General features: G+C 39.0%; 1 protein-coding gene across 1 annotated transcript; it reads left to right on the top strand.

Annotated features, from left to right (window-relative positions):
- The first annotated feature begins 9,667 nt into the window (after nt 1-9,667).
- On the top strand, nt 9,668-13,791 carry LOC122281724 (homeobox protein BEL1 homolog). Its single transcript, XM_043093470.1, has 5 exons — nt 9,668-10,014; nt 10,196-11,250; nt 11,659-12,041; nt 12,572-12,632; nt 12,864-13,791. Exons 2-5 carry the CDS (start codon nt 10,327-10,329, stop codon nt 13,500-13,502), a joined length of 2,007 nt encoding a protein of 668 aa, XP_042949404.1. The 5' UTR covers nt 9,668-10,014; nt 10,196-10,326; the 3' UTR covers nt 13,503-13,791.
- Nucleotides 13,792-14,644: the final 853 nt, after the last annotated feature.

Raw genomic sequence — 14,644 nt, 5'->3', positions numbered from 1 at the left:
CCATGAGATCCACTGTAGTTCTCTCCTTAATAATATTGTATGTCATTGATCTAGACAGGATGAACTGAATAACCCCTAGAACCTGTTGATCCAACATATTCCAATCTGCATTGTCCATCCTTTTTGACTTATATCCCAAAAGAGGAAGATCGAGCTTCTTCTCGCAGAGATAATCTTCGATCTGCATCCTCTAGTTTCCAAAATCTATTCCATCAGAACTCTCAATTGCAGCTTCACTTTACCTCCTGCCATCGTTCAACCCCTAAACTTCAACCGTGGAGCTTTGATATGGGTTGTTGTGAAAATAACATCACGCCAACAAAAAAGGATAATGAGACAGACAGTAAAAGTAACTGCCAGAATTATAAGAATCAAGGACATAATTACAAAACACAAGAATTTACGTGGTTCGATAACTTACCTATGTACACGAAACCGCAAGCTAGGAATTTTATTCAAAGAAGATTACAACATACAATCAGTTACAAGAGCTTCACTCTACTCACACAATCTCAATTCTCTCTCTAAGGCTTTTTTTTTCTCTCACTTGCTCTCAAACACCTCTTGCCTAATTGTTGGAATTATCCCACATTGATTGTGGAAGTGGCTAGTGGCTAGTTTATAAGTGTGGGAGAAAACATCCCCCATTGAGCTAGTTTTTGGGATTGAGAGAGGCCCATAACCACCCAATACTAGTATCAAAATTAGGTTTACCAACAATCTTTACCCAACAGTTCACGGGAGAAATAATTTTTTGCTGCTCCGACACATGACCCAATATATGAGGGGAAGATTGTTGGGATTATCCCACATTAGTATTGGAAGATGTTGGTGGTCAGTTTATAAGTGTGAGAGGAAGCATCACCCATTGATCTAGCTTTTAAGATTGAGAGAGGCCAATGACTTCCCAACAACCATCCCCTTGATCTAATTAATTAATTTGTATCTTTGGCCTTAGTATATAATATATAATTTATTTATATCGTGTGCTTATTTGAATAAATATAAATCACTTAAAATATATTACATCGATCGATATAATTTAAGAACGATAAATTTAGAAGGACATATAAATAACATTGTTCTCAAGTGTAACATATATAAAGCCAGAACAAAGATTTCGTAGCAATTGAAGTACATTTTTTTAGCATAATATTTTATGATAGCTAATTTCTAAATTTTACTTGATGATATGCATGCCACTACTTAATTAGAATTGATCGAATTGGTCTACAATATTTAGGATGAACCGAAATTCGGTGGACAATCCAGTTGGTTGTCTTGCCTGGATGACTCCTGGAAGCCCCCGGCCATGCAGTACTGGAGGACACTAATGTTGTGCCTCTAACCTGTCCGAAAATCACACAAAACAATTTTAAAGTGGTTCAGCAAATTGCTTACGTCCACTGGAACCTCTTTTATAGAATTTGTACAAGATTTATGAAAATCTACAAATTCTTAATTCTCTCACGTCCCTCTTTCTCTTTCTTTTCTCTCCTCTCCACTGTCTTCTCTGCAGATTAGAACTCTCCTATTTATAGGAGGAGTTCTCCTCAACTGCTGAATACGATGCAGCAAATTTCTGCTAAAATTATGGGATGGGTGCCTAACAAAAACAAAGCACCGAACGGTGCCTACCAAAAACAATGCACCTTACGGTGCATGTGCAACTCATGCCATTTGGGTGGCTTTCAACAATCACCCCCTCCACCCAAGTGTGCCATACCAGGCTGTTTGCAAATTGATTCATTCTTCAAATGAATGCACCTCTTTCTTTGACATGAGAGACTTCTGCTATCGAATATGCTCCACATTTCAATGGGTGTCTTCCCATCATTGGCAGCTGCGGGTAGTCGGTTGATGAGGTGGCAGGCATATGTCACAGCTTCAGCTCAAAATTTCTTACTGAGTCCAGCATTCAGCAACATACATTGCACTTTCTCTAATAAAGTACGATTCATTCGTTCTGCCACACCGTTCTGCTGCGGTGTACCTCGTACCGTGAAGTGTCTGATAATTCCCTCTCTCCGGCATACTTCCATGAAGGGGTCTGAAGTGTACTCACCTCCATTATCAGATCTGAGCCGCTTGATCTTCCTGCCGGTCTGAGTCTCAACCATTTTCTTCCAATCAAGGAAAATTTTCAGCACTTCATCTTTATTCTTCATTGTATACACCCACACACGACGAGAATAATCATCAACAAAAGTTACAAACCAATGTTTACCTCCCAAAGATGCATTTTGGGTAGGTCCCTAAACATCGGAGTGCACATAGTCAAGAATTCCCTGTGTATTGTGTACTGCGGTTCCAAACTTGATCCGCCTCTGCTTCCCCAATACACAGTGCTCACAGAAAGACAGTTTACCTGTCTTGGCACCTTTGAGTAAGCCTTGCTTCACCAGTGTTTGCAAAACTTTTTCTCCGGCGTGTCCCATACGCATATGCCAAAGACTGGTGGTGTCAGCATCAGTCTCATCTAGCTTCTCACAGCTTGTGGAAGCTCTTCCATTAATAGTACTTCCCTGCAAGAAGTATAAGTTTCCTCGCCTTAACCCCTTCATTGCCACTTGAACTCCCATTAGTACTTTGAGAGTTCCGTCTTCAATAGTGATTCTAAATCCATTTGAATCCAGAGATCCCAGTAAGATGAGATTCTTCCGCAAGTCCGGAACATATCGAACTTCTGTTAGAGTCTTGATGCTGCCATCGTGCAGCTTTAACCGAATGCTACCTATTCCCTGTGTCTTACAGGCACTGTCATTGCCCATAAGTACTGCTCCACCCTCGATCTTTGTGAAGTCAGTAAGCCAGTCCCGATTGGGACACATATGATAGGTACATCCGGAATCCATAATCCATTCATCGGAATGACAAATGGATGATGAACTTATCAAGGAAAAATCTGAATCATCATTTATGTCCACGACATTGGCTGTAGTGGGTTGATTCTGCTGTTGTCCCTTCCGGTTTGGACAATCCTTCCTCCAGTGTCCTTTGTTGTGACAAAAGGAACACTCATCTCTGGCGAGTTTTCTGCCGACTGATGAACCACGTGATGTGGCCCGGGTTTTCGAATGAAAACCGTTCTTCTTTCTGGGATACCTTGACTGTGGTCTCCCTCTTGCTGTTAAAGCTTCACTTGATGTATCTTGATGTACCTGCTTATCCTTTTTTCGGTACTCATTGCTAATTAAAGAACTAGATACATCGTCAAAACTAATACTTTCCTTCCCATACAGTAGAGTAGTAATTAAATGCTCATATGTAACGGGCAAGGAATTTAACAAAAGTAAAGCTTTATCTTCATCTTTGATTTCAACATCTAAGTTTAACAAATCAGCAAGAATTTGATTGTAACTATTCAGATGTTCAGACATAGAAATACCTTCACGAAATTGGAATCTGAAGAGCTTCTTCTTCAAGTACAAACGGCTCTCAATGCTCTTCTTCATGAACTTATCCTCCAATTTCTGCTAAAGTACCTTAGCATTTGTCTCTCTCATGACAAAATACTTTTGTTCTTTGATAAGGCATAATCGGATTGTACTACAATCTTGAGTATTAAGCTTCTTCCAACCCTGATCAGTCATATCATCTAGCTTTCCTTCCAACGCAATATCCAACTCTTGTTGGATCAACACGTCCATGACTTCACACTACCACATGCCGAAGTTGTTTGTTCCATCGAACTTTTCAACTTCAAACTTGGCATTTGACACAGTGGACCGACGTCCTGAGCTACTGGCATGTTCAGAGCTCCTGTCTCTTCCAGATCCTTCCATTTGAATTTAGAAAATTTAGACTCAAAATTTCAAAATTCTAACCGTACGGATGAGTCTGGAATGATCCAAATAGTTGAAAAGCACTATTTGATTGCTGAAATCGAACTCCGAATGGCTTAGATCAAGCCAAAAATGGATCTGAAAAAACGAACGGTTCTGATCTGTCTGGCGCGTGGGATACACGCGCTGAACAGTGCGCGTGGGCAGCGATTAGGCGCGTGTATTACACGCACTACAGTACCTCTCTGCACGTGGGGGAGAGTGAGGAGCGTGTAGTACACGCGCCGAACCTCTGTAGGGCGCATGGGGGTGCGTGAGGCGCGTGTCCGTCACGTTTCTTCAACCTTTGGAGCGCATGGGGGCGCGTGTGGCTCAGTCGTCTTCTTCCTCTGATGCGCGTGGGGGCGCGTGGATGACAGCAGATACACGCGCTTACCTTCTAGGGGCGCGTGTGGGCTCGTCCGACCTCCGTTTTCGATGCCGTTTGCGGCAATGGATTCGTCTCGACGCGAGGAACACCCTGGAGTTGTCAAAAATTGATTTTGAGCAACTTGAATTTTTGGATAGTTCGAACCAGAGCTCTGATACCAATTGTTGTGCCTCTAACCTATCCGAAAATCACACAAAATAATTTTAAAGTAGTTCAGCAAATTGCTTACGTCCACTAGAGCCTCTTTTATAGAATTTGTACAAGATTTATGAAAATTTACAAATTCTCAATTCTCTCACGTCCCTCTTTCTCTTTCTTTTCTCTCCTCTTCACTGCCTTCTCTGCAGATTAGAACTCTCCTATTTATAGGAGGAGTTCTCCTCAACTGCTGAATACGATGCAGCAAATTTCTGCTAAAATTATGGGATGGGTGCCTAACAAAAACAAAGCACCGAACAGTGCCTACCAAAAACAATGCACCTTACTGTACATGTGCAACTCATGCAACTTGGATGGCTTTCAACAACTAAACTAGCAACTTTAATGGGGTCCATATATATATACCGCGTGGAAAAATGCACCTTGCATCCCTGGTAGCGATCGATGAGAACTATGAACAATTCTACGAAACTTTTCTCGATCAGCAGTCAAACAATATTTTTTCTTTCTTTCTTTCTTCCTTTCTTTAATTCCTTTAATTTTTTTTTTTTCGTTTGAAAGGTGTGCTTCTCTTTAACACGCGGACTCGCAATACTGCAGCTTGGACCTACAGCACTGTATTGACACCCGACACAAACAATATTGCTCTGCAGCCTGGTCTTTCCTATGATTCACTTTCCCTGCCAGTAGGATAGGGTTTATCATTTGCTACTTGCTGTCCTTTTTTCGGTCGGACTAAGAATTACGAGAGAGAGAGAGAGAGAGAGAGAGAGAACAAGTCAGTTGGTTTTGTTTTTTTGGGAGATAGGGGGGGTGGTGTCAAGACTCAAGAATATTCTGCGCGAGGCTTGTGTCAAGGGGTGGGATGATGGAGGCGTACGAACTTACGAGAATGCTTCCAATACATACATACATACATACATACATATATAGATATATATCCAGTAAAAGTGGTCCATTTTGTTTGACTGTGCGAAGTAAAATTAGTTGCTAGCCTTTATTATTTGTTGCAGAGTTGCAGTTATTGGTTCATGAGTAAGAATAAAATCCAAAGTACCACTGCATGCAGCATGTATGTATACATTTATTCACGTTTAAGACTTGAGGTCTGGGGTACATGTGATGGGGGTTCAAGACTTGATCATCAGGTCTTCAAGGAGATCAGCCGCGTGAACTTCGTGCATGCATGGTACAAGAGAAGCAAAGACGACCTATCTCGTCGATACAGGGCCCTGAAATCAATTCCATATTATTCATTATTTTTTTTATTAGTATTCATGACTACTATTTACAAATAATCTGAAATCATGTTATCTTAATATCCAAACAAAGTCTTAATGTTAGTCTCTCATACAGGAAGCTCTCAACAAGAAAAATAAATTAGTTGTGAATAGTTTTTTCGTTACAATAAATTAATCACAAAAATTTATTTCTTTTTATAAAAAAAAAAAAGAGACTGTATATATTTCTTTTTTCTACAAAATAAAAAAGAAGAAAAGGAATGGAATTAAAAGTATAATATATAATATTTCAGATCATGATAAAGTGTAAAATATATAGTTTATTTTTTTAAAATTGTAAAACACATAAATATTAAATAATGCTAGTTATAAGTAGTACCATTGTTTTTGCCATTTCTAGGCTGCCAATGAAGAGGGAAGCATGCATATATAGTACTCTTTTAGGCACTAGCCTTAGCTTTCAACCCTAGTCTTTTGAAGGAAAATTAGGTAACTCCAATGATAGGATGCCTTAACATGATTAAGGTCAAAATAAATTAACAAGGCATAATAATCAATTTAATATTGAATTGTTGATGGTATATATAATAGTCTTTGTACGACGTTGGCCGGGCAGCATTTAATTATTCCATGAAAATCGCATTCTAATGGGCGCCATGCATACTTTTCTAGGCATACATGTAAGCACATTTAATTTAATTTCAACGCATGGTGCAAAAGCATTTAAACGTAACCATCAAACGAGGACACATGATTTTGAATTTTAGAGGTAATCAAAGAATTTTCTTTCTTTTATCTCTAAACGTCCTTTTTTTTTTTTTATCATGTTGGAGTATTTAGCATTCTAATTAGGTATTTTTTGCCTGTCACTGCCAATCATCTATATGTGACAGCTCCATATGATCTATATATGTTTCAAACTTTGACACATTGAAAACAAAATGAAAGACTAGTACTACCTATTTCTGCTTAAACCGATCCCTCGAAATAGTTAAAAATAGACTTAAAGATGATATGCCACTTTCGTCTCATGAATAGCTCAAACGCTCCAACTTTATGTGGGTGCACGTGCTAGCTTTTGCAAGATGACATGGTTAGCTAGCTAGCTAGGATCTTATCAATTTATAAGTTTGATTCAAGTCTCTTAAAGTTTGGACATGTAATTAAGAATAAAAGGAGTGATAGATAAACATATAAAATAAACTCTACGATTTTTATAATTGTATAAATACTACTTTTACGCTGTATTAATTGAGTAATAAATATTATTGTAAGGTCTATTTTATATGTCTATCTTTATTTCATTTGAAGTCTTTAAATTTTTACTCTGAAGAATTTTTTCACTCAAAACCCTGATGTTCTCGTCTAATTCTTTGGTATCGACTTGAATGTCACACTTTTTGGTTAGAATTGATTTTGAGAAGTTTTAAAACAATTCATTTCAAGTATGAATCGGAGATCTTAGATTATATATCACAAAATTCAACTTTATCTTAGAATATGCGTATAATAACTCCGTTGGAAAAATTACTTGATCGAGCTTCATCAGCTTACTAGTTCCCCGACAATCATCCCCATGATCTGCAAAGGGCAAAGATCAAAGCCAATTCCAAAGGGCAAATGCAGTGGAAAAAGATTTAAAGAAGAAGAAAAAAAAAAAAACAAAGAAAAACCGACACACATAATCTCCGTACAGTCTAAAGTACACCATATTGGAGTAGACCCCAGCAGTAATAATGGCATATACCATACTCACGAATCCATAGCCCCAGCCAATAACTTACTCAAATCTACAGTACTTTGAGTTCCGAGATGGCTCCCACTTCCCATCTCTATCTACCTAGCTAGGTCCAACCCTACCCAATCACCCCCCCCCCCCCCAAAGAAGAAGGGTTGCTTAAATAACCCATCGGTGCACAGTCCCAGTTGTGCTACCTTCCCCCTTTAGCTTATCCCATTTAGAATGGTCCATCCATAAAGTTTATGGAAGACAGGACCACCTCTCTACCTATTTACCTTACAGGGGCATAGTTACAAGTTTCAACCCAAATTGCATCCTTAATAATTTGCAGCAAATCATCACAGATACGAGAAATTCTAAATAAGTCTTACTGATCTACACATTTCTATTATTAGTAAGTGATTTATTATTTTTATATTTCTATTTTAATATGATAAAAATGACAAATCATGTATTCATGATGTAAAACTTGAAGCTGCCCTCTGGATGTTCATGTATCGGAGTATGTATCGGAGTGAGAGTATGTATCGGAGTGAGAGTACTGTTGCTTGCTATTATGCGTAGGAGTGAGTGGTGGACTCCCTTTCTCCACACTAGAAAGTACAAACTAACAAAAGCAGGGAAAGCCAAAGAGGAAAATGATGTCATCGTGGGTGTGGGGCATAGGTTAGAAAGGACCAAATGGCAAGCGGCGGAGAGAGCCCCTGAAATAGGACCACCTGCTTTTGAAGGGACAAAAAGTTAATGGTTTTTTTCCCCTTCCTAAACCCACACTCTCATGACTTTCGTGCGTGCCGACCACGTTGTTTCGACCATGGAAACGCTAGCACGTTTTCTCGATCCTTGAAAATTTAAGTGCGACGAAAAATGTGTGACGGAGGATGTTGTTAAGAACTATTCTTGAAACTAACTTGAAGAATTACTGTCTTACATGTACATAAAATGGGCGTAATGAACATTGTTTAGAACGCAAGTCTATTGATCGATGATCATGAGTGAAAATAATACAAAAATCAATTTAGCTGTGTTAAGCGATATTGGATTTGAGTTATATCATTTTTCTGTTTGAATATAGGAACAGTTTCATTTTATTTTATTATTATATATTTTTTTTAAATTTTTATATAAAATATAATAAATAATTCAATTTTTTAAAAATATTTTATTTAACTTTCATCTATAATCATCTTATCTTATCTCAGTATCTAAACTACACGTTATAAGTTAGGACATAAATACACTGCTTACTTTGAGACGATATCAATTATATATTAATTGATGTAAAGAGCTTACATTTTATCTATGTATTTGGCGTATTAATAAATAATTAATGTATTTTGAACATTTTTTTATTTATTTGAAAGTTTAAAAAACATGAAAGCATTGTGCATGACTGCATGGTAGGGTTGTGTGTAAGTGACAAAACATCCTATCCTGCGCGTGGAGAGGGCATAATTCCATCATAAATAAAAAAGAATAGATGCGGTCCCATGAAATGTGGAGGACAACAAGAGAGAGGATGATGGGTGGAATACTTTAATACACCGATTAATGAGAATTAGAGATGGAAAGCAAATGGACCACCTCATCTCATCCTACCTACAGTTCCTTATTTTGGGAACATTAATCCCATGCGCATCTATTCCATTTTTCACCCAGGCCAATATATATATCTGCCTCTGAAAAAATAAAATAATCTGAGACTTTCACATTTACATAGGGAAGGCGAGGCAAGCCTTCAATTTTAAGGTTCAGAAGAAGTACTGCACTTATAGGCAGGCCCACCCCCCCGACAGAACCTCTCTGAAACCCATCTGAAAAAGCCTGGTAACAACTCCTACTTAGGAAACTACTTCTTGGGATTTGTTCCCCTGCATACCCCTCTAAAACCCCCTTTTTAAAAAAAAAGTATTTTCGCTCGGTTTTTGGCAGGATTTATCATGAAAGGGAGGTTATGAAAATCATTAAAGTAATATACAGAACAAGTCATATGGCGGCTTGTAGTTTGTGTACCAGGCAAACAAGGATCATTACTTCATTACTATCTGTTGTCGGTGGTCCTCCTCCATCAGTACTACCTTGTAACCGGGGCAGTTTACTGAGTTCTAGTAGTCTTTTTTAATATAGATTTGAGATTTTATGTGTTGCCTTTTCTTCTCTAGGTTATGAAAGCCATTTGTTTAATTTTTGGCTGTGAAATAATTGAGAGGCTTATTTGATTTTTTTTTTCTTTTTAAGAACTCTATTTTGGATGTATTTGTATCATGTTGCATTGACCCACCTAGGAGAGAGAGAGAGAGAGAGAGAGAGAGAGGCATGTATCAAATGATGAACATGGCTTTGAGGTCGTCACCATCAGAGCGAAAGGGAGAGAAAGAGAGAGAGAGGAGAGAGAAGGAGAGGCATATATCAAATGTTGAACATGGCTGGGAGGTCATCATCTCCCTTATCTGATCTTCTATTTCTGAGGAGATATATCTGATCTTTCTTCCGAGGTTGGCTTTCATGGAATACCATGTTCATGTTGGCATATTAAGAGAAGAATTCCCTCCTTCTCCATCGTTTAGCCAGTTCCCTCTACCGAGATCCACCCCCAACACAAATACGTGCATCCACTTCTTGATCTCCACAGCCACAGAATCAACTCTTCCATTTCTGGTATAGTCTTTCCCTTTCTTTCTCGTCCCTTAGTTTCCACATAAATAAGAAACCAAAATAACCTCTTTTTCCCTTTTTTTTTTCCTTCCACATGATGAATCACAAGGGTAATCTCTTTTACCTCATAATTAAATCTGATCATTGAAATTGCCTGATGGTCTTCCACTGTGGGTTGATACAGGTTTCTGGGTTCTTTTCGTTGGAGTGAATCTTGGTAGGATTGTAATTGTAGAATCAACATCCATTTCGTTATCAGAATCTGCTACATGCAAGCGTAATATATATAAAAAGCAAAGAGAAGATTTGCGTTTCATGGCTCGAGAACACTGTGAAGGTAAATCCGGGAACATGGTTTCTTCAGCTGGCTTTTGTTACTCGGATGTTTCATCGAGTAACCCGAACATTCAGAATCATCTGGTGAACCAGATCCAAGGCTTTGAGTCCAACCATGAGATGTTCAACTTGACCACTGGCATGGATATGATAGGGTTTTCAAAGAATCTACACCAACAGAGTGACAGTGACTCAATCATGTGGAAAGGGTTCTTTGGAAAGTCTCAAAGCCACCCTGGTCCATCCTCTTCAAAGACGATCAACGAGTCTACAAGTGCTTTTTATCAGCATGAGTTCAATAAGCCTGATTTCACAACTGGTATTTCTGAAACAAGTAGCGAGAACCTAATAGTTGCAGCACAAGAATCTGGAGCTTGGCAGGAGAATAGACTGCTCGTCGATGATTCTTCTTTGAGATGTGTGTTTCCTTGTGAAGGAAATGAAAGGCCAAGTCAAGGTCTTTCACTTTCTCTTTGTTCAAGCAATCCTTCAACTATAGGGGTACAATCCTTTGAGCTAAGGCACAGTAATCATCACCGTCAAGACCAACAAGATGATATGAGGTTTGTTGCTTCAAGTTCTAGAGATGGGTTTTACGGAAAATCATCCAACATCCAACAGCAACAAATAATGCAAGATGGGTCATTAGGAAAAGCTTCAAATCTTCATCAAGAGCAGTTCCAGCTCAGGAACTCGAAGTATTTGGCCCCTGCACAGGAACTTCTGAATGAGTTCTGTAGCCTTGGAGCAAAGCAAACTGATCCACTGAAGCAAATGCCCCATGAGGCCAAGCAGTGGGAAGAGGATAATGCGGGCAATTCTTCCAGAAAGCAGGCTCTCCACTCCCTCGAATACATGGAATTGCAGAAAAGAAAGACAAAATTGCTTTCAATGCTGGAAGAGGTACATATATATGTATTGCAGATCTTGTTATACTCCATTAAGGATCCTTTCTGTTTGCCATTTTCCTCGCCGATTTTCATTCATTCCTCAAAAATTGAAAATAAAATAAAAGAAATATCTGTTTTTCTTGAAGTTAGTATCGAACGAAGTTCTAACTTTTCTTGGTGGTTGATGGATTGGGGTCTCTTAGACTTGATTCTTAAACTAATTACGCGACTGCGGGCCCTTTCATTAATGGCCACACCGTGACAGTTCTGGCTTTTCATTTACCTTCAGAAACTCTATTCCCTCGTCTTTTCATGTCATCTTATTAGTCTTTTGATAAAAGTAGAAAATATTCTACGCCGTAACTCTCGTGCCAAAAACTTGAGCTATCTTTCACTTCATCTCTTTGATCTTTTTCTTAAGGTGGAAAGAAGGTACAGGCACTATTGTAATCAAATGAAGGCAGTGGTGTCGTCTTTCGAAGCCGTGGCTGGCCAAGGGGCAGCGACGGTCTACTCTGCGTTGGCTTCAAAAGCCATGTCAAGGCATTTCAGATGTTTGAAAGATGGGATTGTGGGTCAGATTCAGGCAACCAAGAGAGCCAGGGGTGAAAAGGATACTGCTGCACCCGGCACAACCAGAGGCGAAACACCAAGGCTTAGGATTCTTGACCAAACACTGAGGCAACAGAGGGCGTTTCAGCAAATGGGCATGATGGAGAGCCATCCATGGAGACCCCAACGCGGCCTTCCCGAGGGATCCGTTTCTGTTCTCCGAGCGTGGCTTTTTGAGCATTTTCTCCACCCGTAAATCCCTCTTGATTACGATCTCTATTCTCTATCCAAACTCTGGAGTTTTCTTTTCAAGTGATGTTAATTACAAAAATGATTAACTTCACAACAGAATCAACATTTTACCAAACAAGAAAAAGAAATCATGTAAAATACTTGCAGTTCTTTTAGTTCGGTTTCTCATTCGTCAAGTTTCTGTAATTTTTGCTTGCAAAAACAATATATATTTTGGTATTTTCTACCCACCAAAATTCAGATTCCAATTTCATTCTTGTCATCATACTATCATCGATTTAATTTATTTCGATCTGGATATTTGCCAGGCTTCCTCTTTGTTACCTTTCTGTGGATCTATTAATGCTATTTTATAGGACCCATCTCTCTCTCTCTCTCTCTCTCTCTCTCTCTCTCTCTCTCTCTCTCTCTCTCTCTCTCTCTCTCTCTCTCTCTCTCTCTCTCTCTCTCTCTCTCTCTCTCTCTCTCTCTCACAATCACAGACACAAGTAGTAGTTAACTAACACTGTGTTCTCGTGAAACTTATGCAGGTACCCAAGCGACGTTGATAAACATATCTTAGCCCGCCAAACTGGTCTCTCAAGAAGCCAGGCACATGATTAACATCTTTCTATATTTTATTTTCCTTTCCTCGTGAATTAGTTAATTACATAATCAATAGGGCATATCTTGATCTTAGGATCCATACTGCTTTTTCTTTGTAAGATATTCTTGGGATCCATACTTTAATATAAACAAACACATAATTCTACTAACTGACAAATGCTTAAAATGTGTATTAATTTAATGCTTCTTTGTTGTTACGTACATATGTTCCTACAGGTATCCAATTGGTTCATTAATGCAAGGGTGAGGCTGTGGAAGCCCATGGTTGAAGATATGTACGTAGAGGAGACAAAAGAGCAAGACAACAACTTGACTTCCCCGGATGGAATTACAGATCTTGATGAGAACGGCCGGCAAAATCGAACACGCATTGAGGATCAAAAACCTACCCAGGACCAACTTGTCCGAATAGACTCTGAGTGCCTCTCATCCATCATCAGCACTAACCAGGACAAAAATCACTCTAAAGCCAGTACTAAAGCCTTTCAAAACCACCATATCCACTGGCACCAACAACACGGTTTCGGGCGTGTCCCCGAGGGATATGGGGCGATGGAGCTGGACTTTTCATCTTATAATCAACACCCGGCTGGTGCGGTGTCTTATGGCAATAACACTAGTGCTACTCAGAATATAAACAGTGGTGGTGTGTCTTTGACATTAGGGTTGCAGCAGCATGGTGGGAGTGGGGTGAGCTTAGCCTTCTCGCCTGCCTCGCAAGGTTCTCTGTTTTATGATAGAGACCACGTTGATGAATGCCAAACAGTTCAGTACTCACTTCTTGATAGCGAAGGACAGAATCTCCCGTACAGAAATTTGATGGGAGCGCAGCTGCTCCACGACTTGGCTGGATAGACGAATTGCTAGCTAAGTCCGATCGTGTGCATGCATGGTTGGAGAGGTTGGAAAAAAATTCTTATCAAAGGCGGTGAATTTTATTGGTGATGGCCGTAGATAAATTGTTTTAGGTACACATATTTTATAGATACTCCATACATACATGATACATAAAGCTATACTTGGTAATTGGATAATAGTATATGAATATGATCTCACTTCCATGGCTAGCTGGTGATTTTTTGTAAACTTTTCTTGATTGTAAGAACATCCATCTTATAATTATTACCTTTAGGCTAACTTAAAACTGCTGGTGATTGATGCAATGAATATACTTATTTAGTTTATTTCTTCTACTCATAGATCAATGAATTTGTAACATATATGACTAGGTTTCCACTCTAAAGTGCTTGGAAAATCGTAGGGCTCAAATGAAGGCAAGCTTTAAACATGATATTGCAGCACAATTTGGTTGGCTCCTAACTAGTTTTTGAGATGAAGACAACCCGATCCCTTTAGAAATTACAAAATATCTTGATCATTTGATGGATTGTGGTCCCTAATTCAACCGGATGAGAATGCTATCTCATGCCAATACGTATTTTATGCTTTATGATTTGCCAACTTTAAATTTGGAGTAGTTTATGCGGCTGCTTTTCTCGATAAAAAAAAAAAAAAGATTCCTTTCATTAACTGCCTTTTTAGTTAGTGTGAAAGGCATTACGGTTTTCTTGGACTCTTGGTTCCTTAAAAGTTGCAACTTGTTAAAGGTCGATCGAAGAGATCATGCGCACCAATGGGATAGTAACACCAAAAGGACTTTCTCCATTTCAAGACACATATATTTTGGTGTTGGTAAGCCGTTGATCTTCAAGCTTATAAAATGGAGATTAGCCATTTTTCATGCATCTCCTACTTTTGGTGAAACAAAGTTTATAATACTCCACTGAGTCCTCGATCTCTACATTTAAGGATAATGCTGCTGCATGCTGCCTGGCGCTCGCGCGATGTTTCTCTCATCAGAGATGATGAGGACTGTCATACTTACGAATGCTAACGGCTTTAATAAGGGAAAGGAAAATCAGGAAAAAGAGTGTTCAATACTGGAGGAGAAAAAAATGTGGATATTATATATGAGTGGCTCTACCGCCACACATCAG

The sequence above is a fragment of the Carya illinoinensis genome, chromosome 11 (genome assembly GCF_018687715.1).
Source record: "Carya illinoinensis cultivar Pawnee chromosome 11, C.illinoinensisPawnee_v1, whole genome shotgun sequence".
NCBI lineage: Eukaryota > Viridiplantae > Streptophyta > Magnoliopsida > Fagales > Juglandaceae > Carya > Carya illinoinensis.
This window is presented reverse-complemented; position numbering and strand designations above follow the sequence as displayed.

Bases quoted from the DNA above. Each gene is read 5' to 3' on its own strand.
- LOC122281724 (XM_043093470.1), top strand. From the start codon at position 10,327: ATGGCTCGAGAACACTGTGAAGGTAAATCCGGGAACATGGTTTCTTCA. The intron at 11,251-11,658 runs GTACATATATAT...CTTTTTCTTAAG, and splicing joins TGCTTTCAATGCTGGAAGAG to GTGGAAAGAAGGTACAGGCA. The intron at 12,633-12,863 runs GCACATGATTAA...ATGTTCCTACAG, and splicing joins CTGGTCTCTCAAGAAGCCAG to GTATCCAATTGGTTCATTAA.